At 39.2% G+C, this 26,482-nt stretch overlaps 1 protein-coding gene across 2 annotated transcripts; it reads left to right on the top strand.

Moving 5' to 3' along the window:
* Window positions 1-50: 50 nt before the first annotated feature.
* AFG3L2 (AFG3 like matrix AAA peptidase subunit 2) lies at window positions 51-25,919 on the top strand. 2 transcript variants are annotated; one of them, XM_055799702.1, is made up of 17 exons: window positions 51-238; window positions 4,803-4,902; window positions 5,369-5,437; window positions 6,863-6,978; window positions 7,941-8,093; window positions 10,277-10,351; window positions 11,872-11,993; window positions 14,223-14,496; window positions 15,064-15,201; window positions 18,346-18,499; window positions 19,013-19,120; window positions 19,291-19,416; window positions 20,460-20,570; window positions 21,202-21,317; window positions 22,275-22,475; window positions 24,091-24,285; window positions 25,354-25,919. In XM_055799702.1, exons 1-17 carry the CDS (start codon window positions 116-118, stop codon window positions 25,594-25,596), a joined length of 2,424 nt encoding a protein of 807 aa, XP_055655677.1. In that variant the 5' UTR covers window positions 51-115; the 3' UTR covers window positions 25,597-25,919. The 2 variants fall into 2 exon arrangements, with proteins under 2 accessions (XP_055655677.1, XP_055655676.1); XM_055799701.1 differs by having other exon boundaries at window positions 11,869-11,993.
* Window positions 25,920-26,482: the final 563 nt, after the last annotated feature.

Raw genomic sequence — 26,482 nt, 5'->3', positions numbered from 1 at the left:
GGCGTTGAGGACGCGCACGCAGCAGCGTGATGACGTCAGACGTCGCAGGGGGGGGGGGTGGGCTGACGGCGGCGCGGGGCAGTGGACGCGGTGGGCCGAAGCTGCCGCTTGGGCCATGGCGCACCGGTACCTGCTGCTGACGCGGGGCAGCTGCCGGCGCCGGGGCCTCCCCGGGGTCCTGCTGCAACAGCTGCTCTGCGGAAGGGGCTTGCTGGGGGCGAGGCCCTGCCTGGCGCAGGTGAGGAGCCGGGCGTAGGCCCTGCCGGCCGCCCCCCCGGCGGTTGGCCGCTGACACGGGGAGAGGGGGACGAGGGAGGGTCTCTGCTGCCGTGCTGACGCGCGGGGCCGCCCCGCCGCTGCCCGTGGCTCCAGGCCGGGGGAAGGCGCCCCGCTGCCCGGGGTCGAGGACCCCTCGCTGCTCCCCGCGGCCTTCCCCGGCTCGTTCTTATCCCCGTCGGCGAAGGCGGCCCCACGGGTACCCGCCCTCCCGGGGAGCGAGCGCCGGCGGATGGGCGCGAGTGCGGCGCCTCCCGGGCTGGCCGCGGCAGCCGGGCGCCGTGCGGGAGCCCCGCGGGCACTGCGGGCTTCTTCAGCTGTGGCGGCACCCGATAGCCGCTGAAGCACCCCTCCGGTGTTGCCGGGTTCCCAGCCGGTTTGCAGGTGCCGGTTGCTCAGAAGCACCTCCGCTGCATTTCCAGGGTGACGGCCGGGGCAGGGCGGCCGTGGCGGCCGCAGACGGCGGCGGGGCTGTGGCCTGAGCGAGTGGTTTGGGAGTTTGGGTTGTCAGTGAGCGCAACGGTAACGTGCCGAGAAAGGGAAGGCGAGTGGTCGGTTGTTTGGATTCTGGGCTTGCGCGGTGCATTAGCGGTATGGATATGAACTTAATATTCTAGTATTAACTCATAAATCATGACGGCTGGTTATTCATTCTTAGTTAAATGGTTTAGACCAGCGGTCCTCAAACCTTTTGACCAGGGGGCCGGCACACGGATGAAGTGGCAGGCAGCCATCTGCGGCTGCTTGGTTTCCCCCCGCAACCCCCGGCGGGGTTCTGTAGATACCGGGGGCCATATTCAGCCCACGCGTGGGCTATAGTTTGAGGACCCCTGGTTTAGACTGTCAGCTGTATGATGAGATGTGTATTACCTTTGTTGTCAACCCCAATATATCGGAGGTGTGACAGACATATGCTATTGCTTGGGGAAAGGGAATCGTTTAATTCCTGCATCTCTCAATTGCATCATTTTTCTGTAGTTTTTGTGGTGAAGAATTGCGCCTTTGTAGGTATGACAGTGATCACTAGGATAGTGATAATTGTGAGATGAATACTTTTTAAGAATGCTAGTAACTTAGTCCTGAGTATAAACATGTGTTTTGTTTTTAATGATTAATTTGTAGGTTTGTTTGGTCGGAGATGAACATCATGACAACAATAACTAAAGCGCGGTCAGAAGTACTGCTAATCTGTCATGAAGCTAATTCTCATTTCTGTCAAAATTTAAGCAGGTCTTATTTGAAATGGAATGTAGGAATTATGAAGGGAACTTTGTATTCATTGTAGCGTGGGGGGGGTGTATAGGAAGCAAAACAAGGACCTTTGCTTCCATAAAAGCCTCTCTATTTTTTTCTTAAAAAAACACACACCTATGTGAGTAACTTGCATTTAGATTTCTTTATTGGCTTTCTGTCTTCAACCCCCAACATGCTCTTACTTAGTATTTTCGTGAGTGCTAGATAATTAAGACTTCTGGCTTCCTCTTATTTTATTTTGTTTGGAACTTCTTTATGGATAAACCCGTGAACTTGTAACTTTCTGGAATTAATGCATTCTTGGTCTTTTGCTTACACAATTAAGTGGATTTTCTGTTCTTGCCTTGTGTAGCCTCAGGTCTTAAAAATGGATTATGGTTACAAAGTTTTTGTAAAGTCAGTAGTTCTGCTTATTTAAAATCATCTGTTATATTTAATATTGGAATCATGGTGAACATGCTTCCTCTGTATTACAGATCCTGGGTTTATGCTACACTCTGGAGTAGTAACAGTTTCTGTGTTACTTTAACTGCAAAACTGACCTTTGTGTACTTTGCTTATCCTGAACTTGTATTTAAAAAGAAGTCTTGATTTTTAGGAAGCTGTCACAAGGTTTGCCTAAAAAAATAAAGAACTAGATAGGTTTTTTGCTTTATGTGCTGTGACAGTTCTTTCATCTCTGACAGAGAGAAGCTGGACAGAGTTTCTTGGTAGCTAACCCAAACCAGCATCCAGCAAAAATGTGCTTTGTTTGCTTTTCCCTCTGCTTAGGCAGTGGGTGTGCTAAAGCTTGCTGTGTCATTCCCATTGCCAGCTAACCTAGGGACAGGCCCTGTATCGGGATCAATATGATCAGTTTTCATGCTGGGGACTTAGAGTCCAAAAAATAAAAAAACTAACCCCAAGCAGTTGTTATCAGTGTAGTATGGTTCTAATAACTTTTGCATTTGTGGAATGCTATGGTGAAAAGAAGCTGTGTGTTTCAGTAGATTGACTCACCTAGATCTGTCGGCAGCATAAAAGCACACCTCCCAGCCTCAGGCAGGTGATTTATTGAGCCATGAAGTCAGTTCTTGTTTCTCATAAAGCAACTTTAAAACACTCAGCATTCTGCATGTTAACTTGACAAGTGACTGTCTTTATTCATGGATCTGTGGAGACAATCCAGCAACAAACCAGTTGCGTTATTCAGGTCTGCCGCAAAGCTCTATCTGCTTACCCTTCTCTCTGTTCTTCTCTGCCCTGCCCTTCCCCAGCCCAATTAAACTATAACTTAGTTCTGTAATAAACCCATGCTGGTCTAGCTGAGCCAGGCAATTGGATTTGGCTTACTTAAACTTTTATTTTAAATGTGAGCAGTTGCTTTATTTCAGTTGGAGCAAAGGTTTTTCAATATGCTTGCCCTTTAAAAATAAAAAAGGTAGTCTGAGCTTGCTGAATAACTAACTCCCAAACTTCTTGGTGTTTAGGAGACCTGTGACGTAAAAGAGAAGCCGGTGTTACTGGATGTGTCTTTGAGCTTTGTATGTTGATGCAGCGTTCATTACCTGTTTGTATTTAAATTACAGATGGGTTGTTGCTCTATGGCAAGCTCTTCTTGTTTTATTGCCCACATAAATGCATCCCACTTATCTTAAAAGCTGTTTCTAGGAGCACAGATGCAGTTGCTAGCGTTGGAAGTCAGCATACTGGACCTAGTAGCTATTCTCCAGGTTAACTGCTCTCCAGATTCTGCACTGCATATACTTTTTCATGATTGGTAAAATATATTCTTGGATTTTCAGTATCAGGCTTTGCTCATAGACATGCAGTGGCACAAAATAATGGCTTTATTGAGCAGCCTAATAATTCTCAGCTCGGTCTATAGCAAAAGCAAGCAAGGATGTTTTGGTATTCCTCTTGGTTCCAGTAGGTGGAACTAGATGCTTGCTCAGAATAAGTCTAATGTATTTCATCATTTGATAAGGGCTGAAAGGTGAAGCCCGGACAGAAGGCTTCAGGAGAGTTAGCATACAGTTACTGATATGTCAACATTCCTAGGGTAGTCTTAGCATGTAATCTAGTATCCTAAAGGTTTATGTAATATGCAAAAATAGGTTTTGTCTACAACCACTATAACGAAATTGCTATCAAGATGCTAACGTTGAGCTTTCTTTCACAGATAACAGTCCTAGATGCATGTTTGCTGTCTTGCATTGATACCTGGAGTTGTGTTTCCAGGGCCTGTTGTTTTCTGGTTTTCAGTTGTTTGGGGTGGTTTAGTTTTTTTAACTATTTATCTGGCTTGTAAGGTAAATAGCTTCTACTCAAAATGAACAGAAGGAGATGGAGTGCCACTATGAGGCAAAAGGGAATGGAGGCAGAGAGTCAGTCAGTCAGTGGGGAAATCTTGGTTTTCTGTTTTTTTTTCTTAGAAGCACTGGGAGAGCTTAGGAAGGGGATAAGTTGGGATTTTATCTAAAGTACATCCTTCTCGAAGAAAGGGGGTTTGATTTCTCTGTAATAAAATTGCAGTTTACTCTGTGTTTAGATATTCAGGTACGATACCAAGAGTTTTCTTAAGGGTTAATCTTATTTATATTTCCTTCATTGCATTTAAATGGCGAATAAAAGTAAACAACTAGCCTTAGAACAAGGTTCGATAGACTTGGCTTTGTGTTTTTTAACTGGATCTCTACCTATGTAGGGGTTTAGGTCTCCTTTTTGAACTGGCATTCCTCCTCTGTGTTGGTTTCTTAGCTGGATGTAAGCATTATCTGCTATATCACTTTCTTTTGGATTCAAGCAGACCTTTCATATTCAGAAGTTAAAGGTTCTTAACTATTTGGAAAAAGTTGCAGTTCTTTAATAAAACATAATTCAGTACTGTGTGGATCATGCTTATACAATCACAGTGTTGCACTTAAGTGTCATTCAGCTGGTATTATGAAATATTTCCCATAGGTTCGGTGCGTAGGTATTTAATGCTCATAGCTTGTAGTGTTTCCTGCTTTATTTTTCTATTTTAATAAAGAATGTTATGTTGGTATGTAAAATGAAATTCTGTTCTTGACAAATAGAATAAAAACTTCCTTACTGTAGAAATTACTCATTTGATTGAGACTTCCTTTTCCATTGTTGTGTTATGCTCCGGTCCACAACAGTTACTATGAAGTCTGTTGTAAAGTTCCTGCTGTAAGGTAACTTCTAACTTGTTTCAGTTCAGGAGTGAGAGAGCCTGAAGATTTTTGTGGTACCTTCATGTTGTCTTATCTTTGTTTTTCATCTTTCAGCTCTGTGAAAAAGTTACCAGTGGCGTTTCTACTGACAGAAGTACTGTCTTGGCAAGTGTAATTGCAGCTTGCAGAAGGCTTTTCTCTCAGCCTCCCAAAGGTGATTATAACTTTGATCAGTGAAGCGAAGCAGACTGTGTACTCCTTGCTGAGGACTGCAATTGTGTGCCATTTAGCTCTGTTGTCTGTGGGGATGTAAGTTGTTGTACTAACCAGCCATTAATATTGAAGTGGAACATTGATTTATGGGATCTTTAGGCACTATTAAAGAACGGCTCTGGTTTGCTCAGCTTCAGGCTGTGCAGTGCAGTTTTCTGTTGAACTAAGTCTTTCTGGTTTAAAGGATGCCTTTACTTCAGGTTATTAAATACATTTGGTATTTTCTTGTCAACAGTAGTAGATTTATTTATGGAAACCTGGTAGAGCTCTTCAGCAAAACCAGTTTTGCAGTCTGTGTGTTGCTAGCTGCTGTGCTGTTGTATATGTTCAGTTTGTGACTACTGAAGTGTAACGACAGAATTGTAAACTAAAAAACAATTATGAGCTCTTTAACTTTTTCTTAATAGGATTTGAAAAATATTTTCCCAATGGGAAGAAAGCTAATGGAACTAAAAGTACAGCTGGAGAAACAAAAGGTACAAAAAGCTGCTTGGTTTCAGTTCTCTTTTGTGGAATGTGTATTCATTAAATTAGATTTTGGCATAACATTGTGGGTTTGTTTTTCAGGGAAGATGTTTCTGTACCAGATTAGTTCAAAATTGCAAATTTATAGCTTTTTGTTATTTTGCTTTCTATCATGTGCATCTTCTGGAATAACATTTTCTCTTGAGCTTCTGTTGGTATGCCGTCCTTAAATTCTTGTTTTAGTATTTCTTATCGGTTGACATCAGTCGTGCATTCAGGAATTCTCTGTTTATAGTTCTCAGCTTTTCCTATAGCAAGCTAAAATACGCATTTTGTTATGTGGAATAACCAAGCTGTCATTCTAGTTGAGGATCCAGAATGCACTTTTCAGCCAGAATCAACCATGGAGTCGGTCGGCTGCTTGAAAGAGGAGTTAGTAGTGGCAGTGCTGGGAGGGGTGGGAATCCGGAAATTATTAGCAAATAACAGCCACTCTGTTGTATCAGAAATCTATATGACACATCATCCAAGGAGAAGGAGGGGCAGCATCCCTGTGAGTCTCTTATGAGAGCAGTAATAGGAGCAGCCGTTCTCCTTTCACTAGGTCTCGAATGATAAAATCTAGTGTCACACCTGGATACCCAAACTACCAAGCTCTTGAAAGAGGCAGGGTTGGAAGGAGTGTTCGTTCGTGTTGTGCTCTGTCTTGCCCTTGAGTATGTTGACAAATGACATTATGCTACACCATGCAGGCATCTTGTGAGTTGGATGAATAGAAGAATGATTAAGATGAACTCCTCAGCTGTAGTTGGCTGTTGCTATGCTGTGCTTGTCTCTAGAACATTAAGAAGGGATGGCAACCTGTGATATTGATAAACCCTGAGCTTTGAGTGCCATAGTGTGACTGGAGGGGTGAATTATGGGAGAAGGAAATGTTACTTAGAGCTTATGGATTTCTTAAAAAACCAAAACACACACACATCCCCCAAAACACCTGTGTGTGTGTGTGTGTGTGCACATACACCTCCTAACCAACAAAAAGCCCCACCAATCCCACCTTCCCAACTCCCAATAAAATGCTTAGAATAATCTTGCGTGTCTTGGATCAATGCAGCAGAAATAAGTTTCACGTGGTCTCCACAACAGGATTCTCTTTATATTTGGGACATTTTTCAGTTCTTGATGCCCAAATATCATCTGTTACATAATTAACTCTATTCTGGTCATACCTGCGTGAGATAGTTGTGTCTCTGTCAGTTAATGCACTATATATCTGTTTTTCTATGGAAAATGCAGTTTCTCATATCTTTTAATTATTGTAGCGTTGCAAATGAGTTCATTTTTCAGAACAAATCTTTAATTTTAGATCTAATAAATTAGCATAAGATTGGTGTAAGATGCGAAGATTTTGGGGTTTTTTGTTTTATTTCTGTTAGAAGCAAAGCAAGCTAGCGCCCGACAGCCTAGTGGGACTAGTAGCGGAGGAGGTGGCGGTGGTGGAAAAAAAGGTGGCAAGAAAGAAGAAACTAACTGGTGGACCAGATTACAGAAGGTGTGGATTTTAAAATATGTTTCTTTGTGGTAGTAACTGTTACAGAATCATAGAACAGCCCAGGTTGCAAGGGACCTCAAAAGATCATCTGACTTGTCTTGTCCCCATAAAGTAACCTTGCATGGTTTTTGCTTTTTAGGGCTATGTTCTGATAGCTTAAGTGCCCTTTAAGCCTCCTGTGCCTAGTATTTCATAGTAACTGGCTCTAGGTGGCTCCCAACTCAGTGCCTTTCATAAACAACTGTTTTCTATGTACCTTCAGAGGCATTCAGCTCTGGTTCAGGAAGATTAATGGCATTTTAAGTTATACGAATATGGTTACTAGTAGTTAGTATTCTTATAGTGGAACCTCAGACCTTTAAAGGCTTCGTATTTTGTTTCAGAATGTCAATTTGTAAAACTTGCTGACAACAGTGCTAGTTAAATGTAGTTTACTGTTAGCCATTCTGACCTTAATGGGATACTTATGTAAGTTTCATTTTGAAATTTGTATTTACTTATAGCACAAACGTGATAGCACCTGGCAGTTCAAGAATAGAAAGAATATTTTTCTGGGTTTACTTGGTGTGCATTTTTTTCCTTCTTCCTGGGTTTTTCCTATTAGTTTTTTCCTTTATTTTTGCCAGTCTTGCATGTAGTGCTGGAGGGCAGTGAAAATTGTTTTGGAATGAAGGGAGAAAGCTCATATAACAGATAGCAAAACTTTTTAAAAAAAGTTCATAGATCAAAACTCTTCAATTCTTACTTGTGAAACACTTGAATATTTTCTATTAATGCTGTAATTCCTCAGTTACATCTGAAATTACTGAAGCATGTTCATACAACAAAATACTGCTTCATTTGACATGTTTTAACCTTGAAGGCAGGGAATAGAATCCAGAAATATATGCTAGAACCTGTTCCATGTTTACTGTGTTACATAATCTAAAACTATTTTTTTTTTTCCCCCCTCCATTTCCTAGGGTGACATTCCATGGGATGTCAGGGAGTTTCGGATGTATGTAGTGGGAAGTTCTTTTTTCTGGACAATGGTGGTATATTACTTCTTCTTCAGGGTCCCTGGGAGAGAAATCACCTGGAAAGACTTTGTCAATAACTACCTTTCTAAAGGAGTGGTGAGTAGTGAGGGGAATCAAAATGAAAAATCAGTGCACTGAAGACGCTTGTTTCTGCCTCCCTGCTTATGCTTGTATTCGTGTATCTGTGGAGTGAGAACTGGCTTGAGTAACTTTTGAAGGAGAAAGGGATTTGCTTCATCTTAATCAGTTCCTTGATCTAATGTTCTGGGTGGCTGTGTGAAAATTTATGTCATTTCAAGAGATGAAACGGAACAAGCAGCTCAGGATGGAGCTTCTTTTTGTATAGCTCGTGTAGATGTTTGAAGGGACAGTGTAACCACAGTTTTTCAGGATATGGTTTTATAGTACAGGTAAGCTGACCTAATGATTTAAGCAGGCATGCCAGCTGCCTTTAGAAGAAACTTAGACCTAACTTTAAGTACTTCCATGACCCCACCCCCCCTGAAGAAGATGATAAAGTTTTCTGCATGTTTCATGCCTTAAATGAGTTCCTCAGCAAATCTGAGGAGCAGCAGTGTGAACAGAAATGTGGGGTTGGGGAATGGAAGAATTCCTTCAAGGACAGTAAATTGACATAACTGTGTTTTTAAATAGCCTCCTTTAAATGTTTTCTCCTCTTCTTCTGTTCTCCTTACCTGGAGCCACTACTGGAGCAATCGATTTTATCACTGATGTCCTATCTCTCTGTAGAACTTGGCAACTTTCCAGACTTGGAGTAATAGGTTGGTGATGCCCTGAAGTTCAGGAGATCCAAGTGTCTTACACAGGCCTCTTCCACTTCAGGAGCCACTAGTTCTTGGCTCTGTTACCTCCCTGTTCATAGTCTTGCCTGCAGGTTAGGAAAACATCGGCTTGCTTCCTCCTTTGGGTTTCAGACCTGGGATTTTGTGTTAACAGCATGCTTCCCACCCCTCTGCTACTTAAATGGTTGTTTCTTACCTTTCTTTGTCTTGTGGATCTATGCAGAGCTGCTCCGTATGCTTTTCCGCTTTTGCCTAGACTGTGTCTTACAGTCCTGTTCTTAATTGACAGTTATGCATACATAGTGTGAAAAAACCTTACTGATTATATTTGTTGTGAAGCAGTAAGACACTAACTCAGTCAAAAGGTTAGTTTAGCTGTTACAGTGAACAAAGCCTGAAGTCTTGTTGCAGAAAGGCATTATGAAAGTGGGTTGTTGCACAAAACCAAGTCTCTTGGGTCTTTGTAATATGTATTCTGGATATTCAGATAAGCTAAATATGTAGCTATCAAATGGTGTTGGTTGCTGTGGTGGTGGCCAGTTAATGGGGAGCATTACTGGAGTGAGGTGCTTTTCAAAACAGAGATGTTCAGGTAGTTTTGCATGAAGTCAGGCTAGATCTATGGTTGCTTCTTAGCTCATGGCGTGCAGCAATTATGTCAGAAATGGCCACATGTAATGAGTTCAGGGAAACAACCTTACCAAGCCTGTGTACAACTCGGGCCCAACTTGTAGAGCCATAGGTAGTTTATTTAAAGACACTGAAACAAGTTATTTTATGGAAAGAAGAAAAAATGGAAAGAAACTCTAGTTCTCTTCTGAAGAGACCCAGTCAAATTCAAGAAACTAACCATTTGAGGAGACTTCTATCAAAAATACCCCAAAAACTTAATAGTATGTATCTGCAATCCTGCCGCTCAAGTCTTGATTTTAGTTTACATGGTATCTGTTACCTCAACTAAATTCTTCTTTATCTAATTGATGTTACTGTGTTTTATGTGGTAGCACAGGAAGTCTTTTATATTTGGGAAAACAATTGTAAGAACAGTTAAGATTTTCCTCATTTTGTTCACTTTGGTCTGTTTTGGAAGCTGCAATAAGAGTTTGAAGAGATGTGATCTGTTGCTTTTGGTGTTTGACCATTGAAATAGTTGAGTATTGTTTAACTATTTCACTGTACCTGTGATTTGAGCTGAGGTGTGCACTGGGTTTTTTCTTGAAGGGTATGAGGTTATCCTTTCAATCTAAATTCTAATGTGCCAATATTCCTTGCTTACTGATTACATACATGATGCCTCATGCCATTCCTAATGTCAAACTGTAGATTGTGGAACCATCCTGATCTACAACATTATTCTTATTCTCCTTATTGGAAAACAGAGTAGGTTTGTATTTGGTATATGTAGCTCTTGGCTGTGACAAAAGTGCAGTGACTATACTCTTAACGCATCACAAATTTTGTTCTTTCCTCCTACAGGTGGACAGACTTGAAGTGGTGAACAAGCGCTTTGTTAGAGTGATCTTTGTTTCAGGAAAATCCCCTCATGAATGGGTAAACACTTCTAATACATACATGTGAGACATTAGAAACAGCAAAGCAATCTTTTTATAAGTAAGGTTTAATGCATAAAACTTTGGTATGTAGCAAAAATCTTACTGTTATATTATCCTGTATTGTGTGGTTTTCACTTTTCTGTACCAATTGTTTTGCCACAGATATCTTTAAACTATGGCAAGTAGTTTGTTTCCAGCACTATGCTCTTAATACAGATAGGCAAACAGGAAGAGTGAGAAATTACTGAAGGTCCTGTATTTTTAACTGCTGTTTTCCAGCTACTCAAGAAAACCCAAGAGTTAACTGTATATACTTTTGGATCTTTTCTCTTCCAGACTGCTTTTAGCCAGTTATTTGAGAAAATCAAGATAAATGTTTAAATTTGTCTCTTTTTGATACTGTAGTCTCTAAAACCAAGCTGAGAGCTCTAATTCTTGAGAAAAGTACTTATTTCAGGGAGTTACTTTTCTAGCAGCACAGTGAGGAACAAACAGATGCAGGTGAAAGCTCTCCAAAGAATAATACTCAGTGGCAGGGACCTATTTTAAAAAACAAACAAAACCCATAAAACAACAACCACCAAAAAAGCTCACCCAAACAACAACAAAAAAAACCACCCCAAAACTTATATGTGGAAAATCTAGGAGAAGCATTAGAGAAACTTTACCAGGTTACCACTTCCTAGGTGGTGGAGTGGTGTTTTCGGTTTTTTTGGTGGTTTGTTTTTTTTTTTTTTTTAGCTGACTTTCTGAAACAAGGTCTGCAAGTCCCTCTGGGGTACAGTGAAATCTGCAGCAATTACTTCATCAGTGGGCTTCAGTGTGACTTATTTATACACCTACTCTTTAGCCCACATACCACTAGTTGCCATAGTTTCTCAATCAGCTAATACTTAGGACTACTTATGTTTTTTTCGTTTTTCAATGTTAGGGTAAGTAGGGGCAGGTCATGGTGCAAAAGGGGAGATGTTTTTGAAAAACTGAATCTTAGCACCGTTTGAAAGTAATGTCTGGATTTTTTTGTGGTGTATGATATAAGTTCATGCTGTCTTTTGTGAAGACAGCTAACTTTAAAGCTAACATGGACTCCAAAAGTCAAGAATAGCCTTAATCAGAAAAGCTGAGACCTTCAAGTAAAACAGTAAGTTGTATGGCTGCTGTGTTTGCTTGTTCAGTGGCCTGTATTATTCTGACTGCATGGTGTCCTTCTAAAGATGTGTTTACCTACTCCCCTTCTGTTTGTTCCTGGAGAAAATGCCAGGGTTTCAAGCTATTTAAAGTGCTCCAAAACTATTTGGTGTATGGTCTCTGTAGAAGCAATGACAGATAGTGTGTTCAGGTTGGTAGGCCTTACATTTATTGTGTGCATCTTACATCAGTTACACATTTACAAGACAACTTAAACGTGGTCCGAATCTATTCTGAGAATTGCTTGTGTATGTGTTAGAAGTTGGCTTGTAATGAAGCTGCAATAAGATAGGGCACTTTGTGGTGATCTCTGCTTCTTTTTTATAGCAGTACGTCTGGTTTAATATTGGTAGTGTGGACACTTTTGAACGGAATCTTGAATCTGTGCAGCAGGATCTGGGAATAGAAGTGGAGAACAGATTGCCTGTAGTCTACTCAACAGAGAGTGATGGGTAAGAAGTTGCTTTAAAAAAAGTCTGTTAAAAAATGTCTACAGTAGGAAAATAGACTTGTAATACATGCACCTTATGCTTCACTAGGTGGCAGCATTATCAGAATAACAATCATCTTGGCTTTGTTTTTGAATGTAACTGTAACAGGAGCTGTTCTGTACTCGCTCTGTGTAGAAATCCATATCCTCTTGCCCTAAATATAGCTGGTTATTACATAAATGTTTGTTTACAAGTTAGTCCTTCCTTCATTTAAGCCCTTCCTCCAAGTGACTTCTACTAGAGCAGGAGTCAGCCAGACAGTAGTAGAGTTCCAGGGATGGCACTCATGCAGACTTTTGAACAAACAAAATGTGTCATAGAACTACAGTATGTTGACTGAGATGTAACAGGCACTAATTTCTGCCCATAAATTCAGCAGAAGTCAAATTCTGTGGCCTTGCAAAAAGGCAAAAAATTGGTGGTTAAATAAATCACACTATCCTGCCTGTTAGCAGGAACTAAAGATGCATCATGCTTTTAATCTCTAATTGGCTAAGAAAAATAGTACTGATGTTGGATTTATGGCTTTGTTGCTTCTCTAGTAGAGAATAATGGCTACAGTTCTAGATTTGTGTTCTTTGTAGTAGTCTTTTGTAGCTGAGATTTATTGACCTGGATTCTAGAGGACAGTAGAAATGCTTCTCCGATGTCGTTTTCCAAATGGCTTAGAAGGCAGATGTAATCTTGTATCCCAAGAACAGATTTCTTCATCCAAGTAAGCAGTTGTAAAACTACTTCTGCTGGGTGTCTGTGAAATAGGTTTTTCTACCATCAGAAAATTCAGCTTTGGGTGTAGTAGTTCGTATAACTAATGAAAAAGGTTAATTGGCTGCCTCTCTTGTGTTTTCATTCTTGATACTGTGGTATGTGTTTCAGTTTTTGGGGATGGAGGGGAAAGTTTTGTTTTTCTGCCATGTCTTTTTTCCAAGCTGCTGCTGCCTGGGTTTTTTGGTGGCAGCAGGAAGAAGTAGCCTTAACTCTGGACCATCCTGCAACTTGAGATAGAGGTTTTCTGTTCCCTGTTCTTCTACAAACTCTCTGCCTTGATTCTCTGTTTCTGTCTAACAGGGCATGCTTTTAAGGATGGTCTGTCAATAAACCTGCTGAGCCCTTGTTTAAACAAATTTGGGGAAAAAAATTAGAGGACAGGGCAACACGATGCTTGTGCGAAGAGGCTGCATGTCAGCCTGAGGCTTCTCACAACAGAGTGGGGAAAGTATGTTAGTTCCTATGCCACCTTGAACCTCGTGCAAATCTCTTACTTGCTGAACCCCTTTCTGACCAGTCTCTGGCCTTTTCCTCCTCAGTGTCTGTTCTTCATATAATATGTTGCCTGTAACTTCTTGCTCTGCCCAAGAAATGCCACAGGAAGCAGAAGAGAGTAGCAGCAGGATAGGGGAAAATCCTTTTTACCTTCATTCCAGATGTGCAGAATATCAGTAAAGCCTGGAAATCCTGTGCTTGCTTACAGTAGTGCTTCTTTTCAGCATTTTGTTTTTGCTGAGTGCTGACAGAACCTCTTGTGAGCTGTTTGTTCCCTGAAGGTCTTGGCACAGATTTTCCTGAGCTGTGCTGAGATGCTATGATAATGAGGACTGCATTACTACTAGTGTTCTTGGCTTGTACAGAGCTGTGCTAGAAAGCTGGAAAACAACAAAAAGCCCATTCTGTAGCCTTGGGGAAGGTAAATAAAGACAATGAAAGAAGAAAATGTAAAAATTTAAAGACCTAAAGGAAGAAGAGTGAGTATGTATTTTTGGAGAGAAAATTCTGCTTGAAGTTGTAGATACATCAATTATATGCTTCCTAATGCAACTCATTTGGGGAATATAACCATTTGCATAACTAGTCCTATGGACTGTGAAGGGCACGGGAAATGAGCTACTTCTGTATACTAGGTAACGCAGTTTTCCTCTGTAAAACGAATAATTGCCACTCGATGTGATACGTTACTTGATGTAAACATTTGTCCTGGTTTCAGCTGGGATATAGTTAATTTTCTTCCTAGTAGCTGGTATAGTGCTGTGTTTTGGGTTTAGGGTCATTAATGTTAAACCATGACAACATTACAAGTTAATAGAGTTAGTCATCAGTGTGTTCACTTATGATGGAACCAACATTTTATACATGTGCAGTAGTGGATTCCTGTAATATATGTGGTTTTCTGCTTTGTTTGTTTTTTCCCCACAGATCGTTTCTCCTGAGTTTGCTGCCTACAATCCTGATTATTGGTTCTTTACTGTACACATTAAGAAGAGGTCCTGCAGGCTTAGGTCGAGCAGGGCGTGGAATGGGTGGACTTTTCAGTGTGGGTGAAACTACAGCCAAAGTCCTTAAGGATGAAATAGATGTTAAATTCAAAGATGTAGCTGGCTGTGAGGAGGCCAAATTAGAGATAATGGAGTTTGTTAATTTTCTGAAAAATCCCAAGCAATATGAGGATCTGGGAGCAAAAATTCCAAAGGTAAGGGAATGATGACTTAGCACGTAAAGTATTTATTCTTTTGGTAGACCTTAGTATTCTAAATTGTGCTAGGAATCTTTACACGTGCAATGCTTTCCAGCTGCTTTCTTCTGACCATCAGGGGAAAAAAAAAAAAGGCATTAAGTGTCAACAGTGTAACTGTGGTGCCAGTTGCCTTGTGGAATACTTGATCTGTTCACATGGGTCAGAAATCATATGTAGTGTGCACGTGTACCATTGTTCTTACATTTAATTGTGACAAAATTGCCTTTTGGCAGTGCTGTTGTGGGAGCCCACCAGGTGACACCTTTTTTTTTTTGTGTGTCAGTCAGAGAAAACACTATTCCTATAAATCTAAGACAGCATGGCAATGTTGTATCTATTTTTTTTCCCCTTTTTCTGGTTTAAATAAGAGATTAATCTTCAGTTTTCCTTGCACGATTTTGGCTGTGGTGGAGGAAGAGCCAGTGGGCTCAACATCATAACATGTAGATCTTTTAAGCAAGATATTTCATAGGCTTATATTACGTTTTCTTCATGAGGAAAATACACTTGTTTCTCTTGCAGGGTGCAATTCTGACAGGTCCTCCAGGTACTGGGAAAACACTTCTAGCTAAAGCTACAGCTGGAGAAGCTAATGTACCATTTATTACAGTCAACGGCTCAGAGTTCTTAGAGATGTTTGTTGGTGTGGGTCCAGCTCGAGTAAGTTTTTGGCCTTGCTTTTGTTGTTTCGGTGTTGGCTGTTGAAAGGACATTTGTCAGTGTTGGGAGGCAAACAGTTTGATTACAGCTGAAGTTCTTTCATCTATGCAGATTACTTACAAGTGATGCCAGAAACATGTCTAAACTCAAGAATCATAGATGCACCTTTCATAAAAAGAACTAATGTAGTTCAGTATCTGGTTGCAGGCCATTGGGACCCTAAGGGTTCACCTCTTTGCAGGAACTTAAGTAAACAGAACAGAGCTCTCCAAGCTTTTCTCTGAAGTACATTTACTAGCTGGGTCAGAAATACGTAGCTTATTTGACTACTGGCATGGAAAAGTCTCCTGCTCTAAACCATTCCTATTTCTTTGAAGAACTTTTATTCTTTTTGTAGTTTGAGTCTTAGACATAAATAGTTGTCTAGGACACTCAAATTTGTGGTTGAAATAGGCTTCCAAGGGTCATGGAACTAATTGATTTTCTTTTTTTTTTTTAGATCAGATGATTTAAATAACTAAATATGTCTGACATTATTTTTGTGCTTTTCTGCACTAACTCTCTGAAAATAGCTCATTAAAAACATACTAAGTGGTATAAACAAGTTATTGATAGTATTTTACAGACAAGGCAGGTAACAAAAAATGTTCTTCATAATGTCCAAACTTCTATGCCATTTCCACCAGCTCATACCTTTCCCAAACTCCAACCATCTTGTATTAAGCCTTAAAAAGTCTACTGCAAGGTGACACGGTTTTGGAAAACTGAAGATTTGTTTGCAACAGATGCTGTGAACAGACTTAATGAAGTGTACTGTCATTTTTACTTCTGTTTAAAAACTAATTCCGCTAGCATGAAATGGAAATGCTTCAGTGTCTCAATTTGGATTTGAAATTTCACAGGGAATGGCTTTTCCCAGATACACATGTGGGTTTATGTCCTGTGAAAATTCACAGGAAAACTAATTTTGACTGGAGTTCTTTAAAGCCCTGAAAAACAGCAGTTTCTGAATTTGTTAGAGGTTGTCATATAAACTTTCCAAGACTTGGTCCTTAGTTTCATAGCTGTGTGTGCATATGCCTCTTGCAAGCCTAAGTCATCATCTTTCTGATGGTCTTTTATGGGATTTCCAGTAATATAGGTAGGAAAAGATAAGTGAAGCCAGGTAATTTTGGGTCTTCTGAAAAGACAAAAGGGAAGGGGGGTGTGGGACACGCAGGTAGGCACAGGGCTTGGAACTGAGAAAATAACAGAAGCTGTTCAGAACGTTAAATGCAGAAGCTGGTTGAGAGTGGAGGCTTCAATGAGGATGCAGGGAGAGACAGGAAATGTGTAAGGAAGTTGGCAAAAGGAGCAGCTATGGAGGGGAGAGCGTATAGATGGAGAGTGGGGAAATAGATGCAGAAATGGGTAACAGGGTAAAAAAAACCAGGGATGGTGACTGAAAAAAGTGACTGTTTGTAAGCCAGAGGGTGTGGAGATGGTGGTCATGCATGTACGATCAGTGGGAGTTGAAAAAGGGAGCATGCAGTGTAGGAGGGACTTTACTGAGAAAGGGTAAGAAACAAAACTCATCCGATCCTCTGGGAAAGTGTTATATACCCTGAAATAATAATGGTACACGAACTACATTGTTGTTAGTTGTCGGTGCATACCTGAAATGCCCCATAGCAAAGTGACTTAACCTTTTCCTACTGCTCTATGTAGATGATTAGCAGCTTGTACTACCCAGTGAAATCTGTTGACATAACAGTTGCTGCTTTGGCTATGAATCGAAGTTTCAGCACAGTCAATTTCTGATGCCTGTAGAAAACATGAGTGCATTAGTTTCATTTCCTGTGAATTTAGTAAATAAGATAGTCGTTAATGATGCTAAAGTGATTATTTGTAAATTGGGATGTGCTAGAATTAAAACTGCTTACATAGCCTTGGTTCCTTTGGTGGGTTTTTTAGTGTATATGCATTACAGTAATTTTTAGTTCTGTTCCTTCTGAAAAATAGTTTATTTCTGGATCTCTGTCTCTGGTCAAAAGATAGTTCACTTTAAGCATCTGACACGCTTATTATGTATGTTAATGCTTTAGTCTCGGCACACAAATCAGAGTGACTGTAGTAGTGTACTGTCTGAAGTTTGCATCTCTTCACAGCTGCTGTATACATTGTCATCAGAGAAGCCTTCTCTGTTTCCATCTCTAACGTACAAATTAAAGCTCTGAGCTGCATATGATTCTTACTTGGGTCGAAATTCTTCCATAATGTTTCACTTCCTGTTTGCTCCAGTTAAGATTCCTCAGTTGGAGATCTGTTAGCTCACTGAACTGGTTTTAATGAGGTCCTTCTGATATATTTGCAAGCAGGGTAACATTGTAATGTTGCATCTTAAAGGCAATCACATCCTGCTATAACTTCTGTAGTAGAATTTAATAGGTAGTATCTTACTTAAAATCTGAAAGCCTAAAAACATTTTCAAGTGTTTGCTCATGTCTTGGCCATTTTTTCCCACAATTATAGAAGTTAATTTAACTTCTGAATAAATATCTGAAGTGAATTCAGTTTTCCTAGCCTGTGTAATGGAGAGACAGGGTGGCTAAGGGTCAATATTTATAACAGCATACTGTTCAATGGTAAGCACTTGTAAGTAGGTGTTAAGCTCACTGTAGCGGCTATATCACCCTGTTCTAACTGCAGAAAACAGATTTGTATTTCCTTGGTATGAAGAGCGACTGTGGTAGCATGCCAGTTCACATTCCAGTTCTGCTTGTAATACTGTGCATTAAAGAAAAGCTTAAAAGAGAAATCTTGCTTTAAATCTTTGAAGTTTGGAGGCTCTGAACTTGAAGATATAACCACTTTTCCTGAATAACTGAAATACTTCTTAAAGCTGTTGTTTAATGTTCTTCTTAATTTATGGCTTGAAAGGGTTTGTGAGCCGATGGGCCTCTGCACTTGTGATTCTTGCTGAGCAGCAGCTACAGTGTAACTTACCATTGCCTTGAGAGCTGGCTGGAGGCTTTGGAACACCGATTAACCACCATACTCAATTATAGTGATAGTGTTACTGATGCACTTCTTCCCTCTCCTACCCACTTACCAACCTGAACAATTGCAAACCGATCTGATACATACTCTTTTTCTCCTGTTAAGGTGAGAGACTTATTTGCCCTTGCTCGTAAAAATGCCCCGTGCATTCTCTTCATTGATGAAATAGACGCAGTAGGAAGGAAGAGAGGAAGGGGCAACTTTGGAGGACAAAGTGAACAAGAGAACACACTTAATCAGCTTTTAGTAGAAATGGATGGTAAGTTTTCCATGTCTAAGATATGGTTTCTAGCTTAAACATAAATTGATTTTGTTTCTTTGCTTTCTAAAATGAAGAATGGTGACTCATTTTGTTGCAGCTTGGTGTTTTGCTAAAATTTATTCAGAAAAAAGAACAATCGTTCTGTGTCTGATAACTGTCATAGTTGGATAGGCCAAAAAAATTCTTTGCATGAGACTAGTCTGTCTGTAAAAAATAGAGCTGGCCATGCTGGTTCTGCAATTTCCTGAGCAGTTAATCTATTATTGCGTTTTGAAGATAAAGCAGGATTTGATATAGTACTTCACAAAGCAGAGCCCAAAGCCATTTTTTTGCTTGTTATGAAAAGCTGGACAATGCTCTAATAAATGGAAGTATTTTCAGCTTTAAGACCATTTGTTTGAACTGTCATTTCTTATGTGGCCCTGTAAAGTGGACAGGTTTTTTATTTCTATTTTATTTTTTCATGGAAATTGTTTACACAGATTTTCTTTATTACATTTTTTTCAACAGGTTTTAATACAACCACAAATGTAGTCATTTTGGCAGGTACTAACAGACCAGATATTTTAGACCCTGCTCTAATGAGACCAGGACGCTTTGACAGGCAGATTTACATAGGTAAGTTTTATCTGCATCGCTGTATACTTCTGCATTTGTAGAATACCACTGAGGTTACTGCAGATACTTACATATGTAACTTCTTTGCAGACATTCAATTAAAATAGATGTGTGTGTATATATATACATATGTGTGTGAAAAGTAAAAGCATACTACTTTCATTTTAAAGGACCCCCAGATATAAAAGGAAGAGCATCTATTTTCAAAGTTCACCTTAGACCTCTGAAATTAGACACTGTCTTAAATAAAGATAACCTAGCAAGAAAACTTGCATCACTAACACCTGGTTTTTCTGGTAAGTGATTCCTAATGCTACTGTTCTTCTCCATTTACTATATAAGATGTAGATATTTTATTTCCCTACTACTTCTGGTTTTCTTGCACTTGATGTTCTGGATGGCACTCCTACTTGATTTTATTGTATTTACTGGTACAGCATGAAATTCTCTTATCTCCTACTTGCTTAAACAGGCTATCTCTAAGTTTTGTCTGCCTCAATCAGGATGACATACCAGGCAGTTTTTTTCTGTTGTCAGCAAAAGCAATCCAGAGAGTTTTGATTGCTATCACTTGTTTGTGTATTCTTCCTTTTAATGCATTTGTTGCGTTCTTTGAACACTACTAGAGAAGACCTGGGTTTTATGTGCATATTCTGGAGTGGGATTTCTGTTTCCGCATGTAAAAACTTCTCCCTGGAAAATGTACTGTAACCATGTGTTGAATTAGGAACGGATGTGAGAACTTTGCTTACTGGCTTGTAATTTAATCCTTTCAAAATCCCAGCAGTTGAATTCCTCACTGCTTTCGTGGTCTATATAAAACTGGTTTTCTGAGGTCTGATTGTCAATGCTTCTGGCACCTACAGTGATGATGTCTAAACTAAGTTATCTCAGTATCATTGCTACAAATAATGCTAATAAGAAGTGGGTGGCTTGAAACCAGTAATGTCAAAGGATATCCTCTAGAGATACATCAAGGTCTGAGCTATACTGGACCCATATATAGGAAATTTGCTATTTTTGCTAAATATGTACTAGTTTAAATATAGTCTGTTGCAGACAGAAAACTTAGTAGGATATATCAAACAAGTACTTCACTGGTAACAAGCTGTTTGGTAGCTGTCTACCTGAGAAAAATCCTAAAGCCTGTAACCGTAGTATGTGTATTTGAATATCTATTAAAGAATTATGCTATGTCTAATGAATTATTTTAGAGCACATTACTCTTAATTTTCAACTCTGTAAGAATTGCAGAAAAGTAATACGAAGGCTATCGTCAAGCTAGACTGAGAGAAAATTGTTGAAAATTGTCAGTAATTCATGCCTTGTCTGCTTTTAGGTGCTGATATTGCTAATGTTTGTAATGAAGCTGCTTTAATTGCTGCAAGGCATCTCTCAGATGCTATAAACCAAAAGCATTTTGAGCAAGCAATTGAAAGAGTTATTGGAGGTAGGTAAATCACGTCAATTGTTTCTCAAAACTTTTAATATGTCGAGCAACTTCCTTTTCATATATATGTGTGTGTATACATATATATATATATAAAAAAAATTCTCCATACTTGGAGTCTTTCTCCTGTTCTTCAAGGCTGTATTTTTCTTTTCTGTCCTAAAGACAGCCTAGACTTAGAAAAGTGATATCCTGTTTATGTTTCTGACTTCTGTAATGGAGTAAGGGGTACAGAAAGAAATTGCATCAGGATGCTTTTCTGATTTCTTCTAAATGGCAAGAGGAATAGCTGTTTGGATTTAGCAATGCTTCTAACTGCTGTTAGCCTGAAATAGTCTAGAACACTATTTTATTTTTTTAAAGTGCAAATGTTTTGTTTTGTTGTTTGAATATTCTTAAGAGCTTATACTCTAAAACCAGAAAATCTAATCAAGGACAAGGTTACAGTAAAACCTGGAATATACAGATTTCTAAAACTTGCAAGTTTTGGGTTGATTCTTTTTTTAAACTTTTTCAGTAGATGTATACATGGCATCTTAAGTATTGCTCACCATCTTTCTCAATGAGGTAAGGGATTTCAGTGGAGAAAGGTATGTCTGAAACTAGTAATAATCAAATTTATTTTATAAAGGTTTGGAAAAGAAAACTCAAGTACTGCAACCAGAGGAGAAAAAGACAGTAGCGTATCACGAGGCAGGGCATGCAGTTGCAGGATGGTTTTTGGAACATGCTGACCCACTCTTAAAGGTAAAGAAAACAAATTTGAACTAGTGATTTAACAGTAACATGGAGAGCATCTTTTCTCTTTTTTTTTTTTTTTTTTTTTCCTCTCCCTGAATGTTGAGAGTGTGTTAAAATATGTAATCTCGCAAAAGGTACTGTAAGCATATAAACTTTAAAGTGCTTTCTTGGTTCACTTCTAGCTTTCTTAATTGTTTCGAGTTAACTGTTAAAGGGTTTGTAGTATAAATGTTCTTGGAAAGGATCTTCCTATTGAGTCTGCTTGCCTTGATAGCTTTTTCCCTGAGGCTTTTAGTACAGATCAATGGCTTAAGTTAATCTTATCAGGTTATGCAGGTAGATGTCTCTTCAGGAATATAACTATAAAAATCATTATATAGAGGGCAATTTTAGTTTCAGTTTGCTTTTTGGATGCACAGCGTGACAAGCTGAAGATAAAGAAAAAAGCACCCTGATCTCCCAAACTTGCTTTAACATTCGTAATTTTGCTTGGCTGTGTTCATAATCTTGTGTGACTTTCAAGCTTAAAATTACTCTTGTGCAATTTACTGCTGGAAGGGCATTAATAAATGCAGAAACTCCTCCCAACTGTTCAGAATGCTAGAGATGGAGAAATGCTCTCTCTGTCTGTTACAGAATACTTTAAGCCCCTAATATATAACTCTGAAAATTGTGGGTTTTCATTAGAAAACTTAGAAAATACCATACAGTCTTGGGAAAAGGTATGTGGTCTTACCTTTCTTTTCCAGATATCCTAGTAGTTATTATATCAATTTAGAGCTAGCCAGGGCTTTTAAGGATAAATCACAATGAGGGAAAATGTAAATGGAAACGATGTCTGAATTAAACCTCAAGGGTGAGTGTGGTGTAGATTGCCATGTTAAAGCATTCTTCAGTTTGACTTAATTTTTATGGTTTTTAACACTATGTATGTAGTTCTAGCATTCTTGATTTTGATTGCAGGTATCTATTATCCCACGTGGTAAAGGACTGGGTTATGCTCAGTATTTACCCAAAGAACAGTATCTTTATACCAAAGAGCAGCTACTTGACAGAATGTGCATGACTCTGGGAGGACGTGTATCTGAGCAAATCTTCTTTGGAAGAATTACAACTGGTGCCCAAGATGACTTGAAAAAGGTGACCCAGAGTGCATATGCTCAGGTATGTGCTCAAGTGAGACTTTTTCTTACAGTTTTATCTACTGTTTAACACTAATGTGGTGAAATAATGCAATTTGATCAGGTATGTCCCTCAAAAACCTATTTCAAAAAATATTGCATGAATAAACATTATGCTGCTGTTGTGTAGAGATGCGGAGGACTCCAGTATTTTCTTACAGTTTTACAACAGAAGTCTATGCATTAGGCTTTGATTACTGTCCTACATCTGCCCACAGGAACATGTATGCTTCAGATGGATTCAAATCCATGTGGAAATTGTATACTTTTAAAATGGAATTTAGTGCACGGATTTGATCAGCTGATCCTGCTTTTACAATTGCCCAGTTTGAAGACATAATCTGGATTAATATGTGTAACTAAATCCAGAAAACCTTGTGTTTAAGTGCTATTTGCTGTCAGTTTACGCTGCTGAAATGGAGACATTAGTTTGTGTTTGTATCATATTAACTAGTGTAGATGAGTAATTTGAATTCTTATCAAGGTAATGACTCAGCTAAATGTAGCTATGTGCTACACAGGGGTGCATTATTCCACTTCCTGCATCAACACAAAAGATGGCATTTTATAAGACACAAGAGATAGTTTAGAGCATGCTTCTCTTCCCCTACACCACACTTATCCCTGTCCCCAAACCACACCCACTTGCTGGTCTCTGGTGTGCTTCTTGCTGCCCCAGTCTGGAAGTACATGTGCGATTAAGTCTTGTTAATGTTCATTTTGTGGGATCTTCAGTCACTTTTTGTTCAATTTTAAAATAAAATAAAAAAAATTCACATTAACCAGACATACTGTCTCCAGAGAGAATTGGAAGCTTAAATAAAAGTATTGAACTTAAGAATTCTTAAGGAAGCAGATTAAGATGCTTGGTTGTAATGCTGAGATCTCTTTGAATTCTGAATATTCTTTCATACCTGTGTTGATCTTGCAAGACCAAGCAGAGAAGCACTGCTTTAGTAACCATCAAACTGATAGTAGCCATGGAGAGAATAAATAAATAGTAGTTGGAACTTGGTTCTGCCTCTGCTGGAGTAAAATGCAACTTGAAACAGCCACACATGAACAACTAGAGGAGTCAATATTCAGTGAGTCAAGCAAGATAAGAATCATTGTCACCTTTGTAGGGGAGTGTATTGGGATGAAGTATAGCATATGATAGGATAAAAATCTTCAAGATCCTCTACTTTAATACTTGGGTCAATTTATCCATATGGAAGAGTGGAATATGCTAGACTTGGGATGCGTTTTGAATTGGAAAAAAGCTTTTATTTCTGGGAAAGGGAAAGAGGTTTACTGCTTAGTGAAGGGTGAAAAGTTTTTTCTGTAATATCTTAGTATTTCAAGCGCAAAGCATTATGTACATCACAAGTAACCACCTTTAAATGCTGGTATTTGTGTTCTTCAATTTAATAGTTAAAACGTGAAAGTAAACTAAGGTACTTTAGGTAGACTGAGTTTTCAGGGGAGAGTTGGTTTACAGGAAAAGACTGGGTCATAGCAAAACTACTTTCTTTCAGTTTTGTTTACTGTATTTTACATCAGCATACCCTAAAAATCTTACTTTCTCTGCTTTGTTTGAATTTTTCTTTTTTCTTCAGATTGTTCAGTTTGGTATGAATGAAAAAGTAGGACAGATTTCCTTTGATCTGCCTCGTCAAGGAGACATGGTATTAGAGAAACCTTACAGTGAGGCAACTGCCAGATTGATAGATGAAGAAGTGCGGTCACTAATTAATATTGCTTATGACAGAACCTTAAGTCTTCTGACTGAGAAGAAAGCAGAAGTGGAGAAGGTGAGCGTTACAGTATTTTTAGTCACCAAGTTCCAGCTGGCAAGCCAGAATCTGAATTGAACGGAATAGATTAAAAACAGTGCCTATGTCAGTATATGAGGAAGTTTGCTCAAAAACTGTTCAATGTCGTCTTAAGAGTGTGTCACGAGACTTAAGTAAATAGAAAAATCTCCTTTTGTGTTGGAACACCTCTAAGGTTCTCGTGGATATGGTCTAACATCCTTCCCCCTTTATGTGGAAAATACTAATTTGGAAAGTTGGAACAAAGAGTCTGCCTACTAAAGCAGGCTCTAGTAGATGTAATAGACTAGTATTAAAAAAATCTAAACATGAAATACTAGGACTCCAATTCATTAGGCTAAAAGAAGCTCTCTAAGAAGAGAAGTAGATATAACTTTCCTTCTCTGAATTCCTTTTGAATGTCAAATAAAAATCTCTTTCTACCACCGTCCTTCCCTGCTCCCTGGCTACTTCTGATCTGCCTCACTGCAGCAGAGACTTACCCTTGTACATATTCTCTTCCTCTGTGCTAGAAGGCCTGATACAGAAAAAGGATAATTTTCTAGGATAGGCATCTGGTAAGTTTCCTGACAAGATGATGAGTTTGTATGGATTCTGTAAATGACAGTGTAGTAGGTCACCATCCCAAAAAAGATCACTGAATATGGTTTGTGCTGATCAATGTGCTCAGTGACCCAAGAAAGTTACTACACAAGTGTAGTTTTTGTATTGTAAGCATTGGTATTTTATGGTGCTCTTTAGCTTGTAACACAGCAACAGCCCTGTCGAACCACCTGGTTTGATGGGAAGGGAATGCTTGTTTTCATCTATGGCTTCGTGTCTTGCATCAAGAGCATTTTGGCCACAGTGAAAGACTGCTGTTCTGAAGCAACAGTAACAGCAGTAGTGGCACATAGAGAGGGCACTTTGCCAGGTCTTTAAAGTAGGATTTAAAAAAAAAATTGTATTTTTGCTACCTAGATGCTCACAGGAGAGCAAAATCATGTATTAAGTGAACTCTGAGCAACCTGTTTGAATTTGTTGTGACATAAGTTACTGCTATTGCAGGTTGCCTTACGACTACTGGAGAAAGAAGTGCTTGATAAAAGTGATATGCTAGACCTGCTTGGCCCGAGACCGTTTGCAGAAAAGTCTACTTATGAGGAGTTTGTTGAAGGCACAGGAAGTTTGGATGAGGATACTTCACTACCAGAAGGCCTTAAAGACTGGAACAAAGAGCGTGAAAAAGAGAAAGAAGAGACAACAGATGAACAGGTTGCTAGGCAGATCAGAGGAGGGATGCCATTTTAACTGCAAAGTGTGTGGTGATGTTGACTTGCACTCTGGAAGAGAAACAAACTCACCTGGTTTGTACTTCAAATAAAAAAAAATATTTATTCAACCAAACTGTATTAGGGATGGGTGGAAGAGTGATCTCTTGTGATAAGGATATTCAGCTCCCAATTTACATATGTGATATCATCAGTTCACTGGTAAAAGATGATCATCTTTCATTTGTCAACTGAAGAAACATACGTTGGATTTGAGCTGCAGTGGAATGCCAGAACCGAGCCTCTCAAACTTTGAAACACTTCAGATTCATGCATAAACTTTGTGGCACTAATCTCTTTTTTTTTAAAAAATGTACGTAAGCTTACAAAAATTAGAGGTTTTCTGATTATTCATCTAAAGTATACCTGTATGTGACCTGTTTCCAGAAAAAAACGCACAAAGTGCATTGTTGAATGCTTAGCCAAAAGTCTGGTCTTAAAAATTACTAGCTTTGCAAAACTATTGGCTCTTTCATCTGACCCTTTTCCCCTCCACTCTTCATTTTGATTTCTGGGAGGAGTTTTATCTACAGAGAACTTCCATGTAAGTTGACAGTGAAACTGGACACCCACTTAAGTATCTTAAAATGTACTCATGGTTCAGTGTCTTTAAGACTGAAACTCAGTTTGGCTCCTGCAGTTTCTTAGTCAGTTTTTTTACAGAGTTCTGTAAGATATTGAATGTATGAATGTGTTGTGTAAATACAGTTTGAGTCAATAAAATCAGTACTTTTCTGAACAAAGCTTGTCCTTCTTTTGGCTAGTTTCCTGGTATAGAATTCAGACCAATACAAAAATTTCTCTTAAGTGTAAGATTTTGTTAAATTAGGGTAGCAAGGTTGTGCTCAGAAATACCAAAGCCAGCA

The sequence above is a fragment of the Falco peregrinus genome, chromosome 3 (genome assembly GCF_023634155.1).
Source record: "Falco peregrinus isolate bFalPer1 chromosome 3, bFalPer1.pri, whole genome shotgun sequence".
NCBI classification, from domain to species: Eukaryota; Metazoa; Chordata; class Aves; order Falconiformes; family Falconidae; genus Falco; species Falco peregrinus.
This window is presented reverse-complemented; position numbering and strand designations above follow the sequence as displayed.

Excerpts from the sequence above, each read along its gene's own strand:
- AFG3L2 (XM_055799701.1), top strand. The coding sequence starts at position 116 with ATGGCGCACCGGTACCTGCTGCTGACGCGGGGCAGCTGCCGGCGCCGG. Across the intron at positions 18,500-19,012 it reads GCTTTTAGTAGAAATGGATG|GTTTTAATACAACCACAAAT; the intron begins GTAAGTTTTCCA and ends TTTTTTCAACAG. Across the intron at positions 19,417-20,459 it reads ACTAACACCTGGTTTTTCTG|GTGCTGATATTGCTAATGTT; the intron begins GTAAGTGATTCC and ends GTCTGCTTTTAG.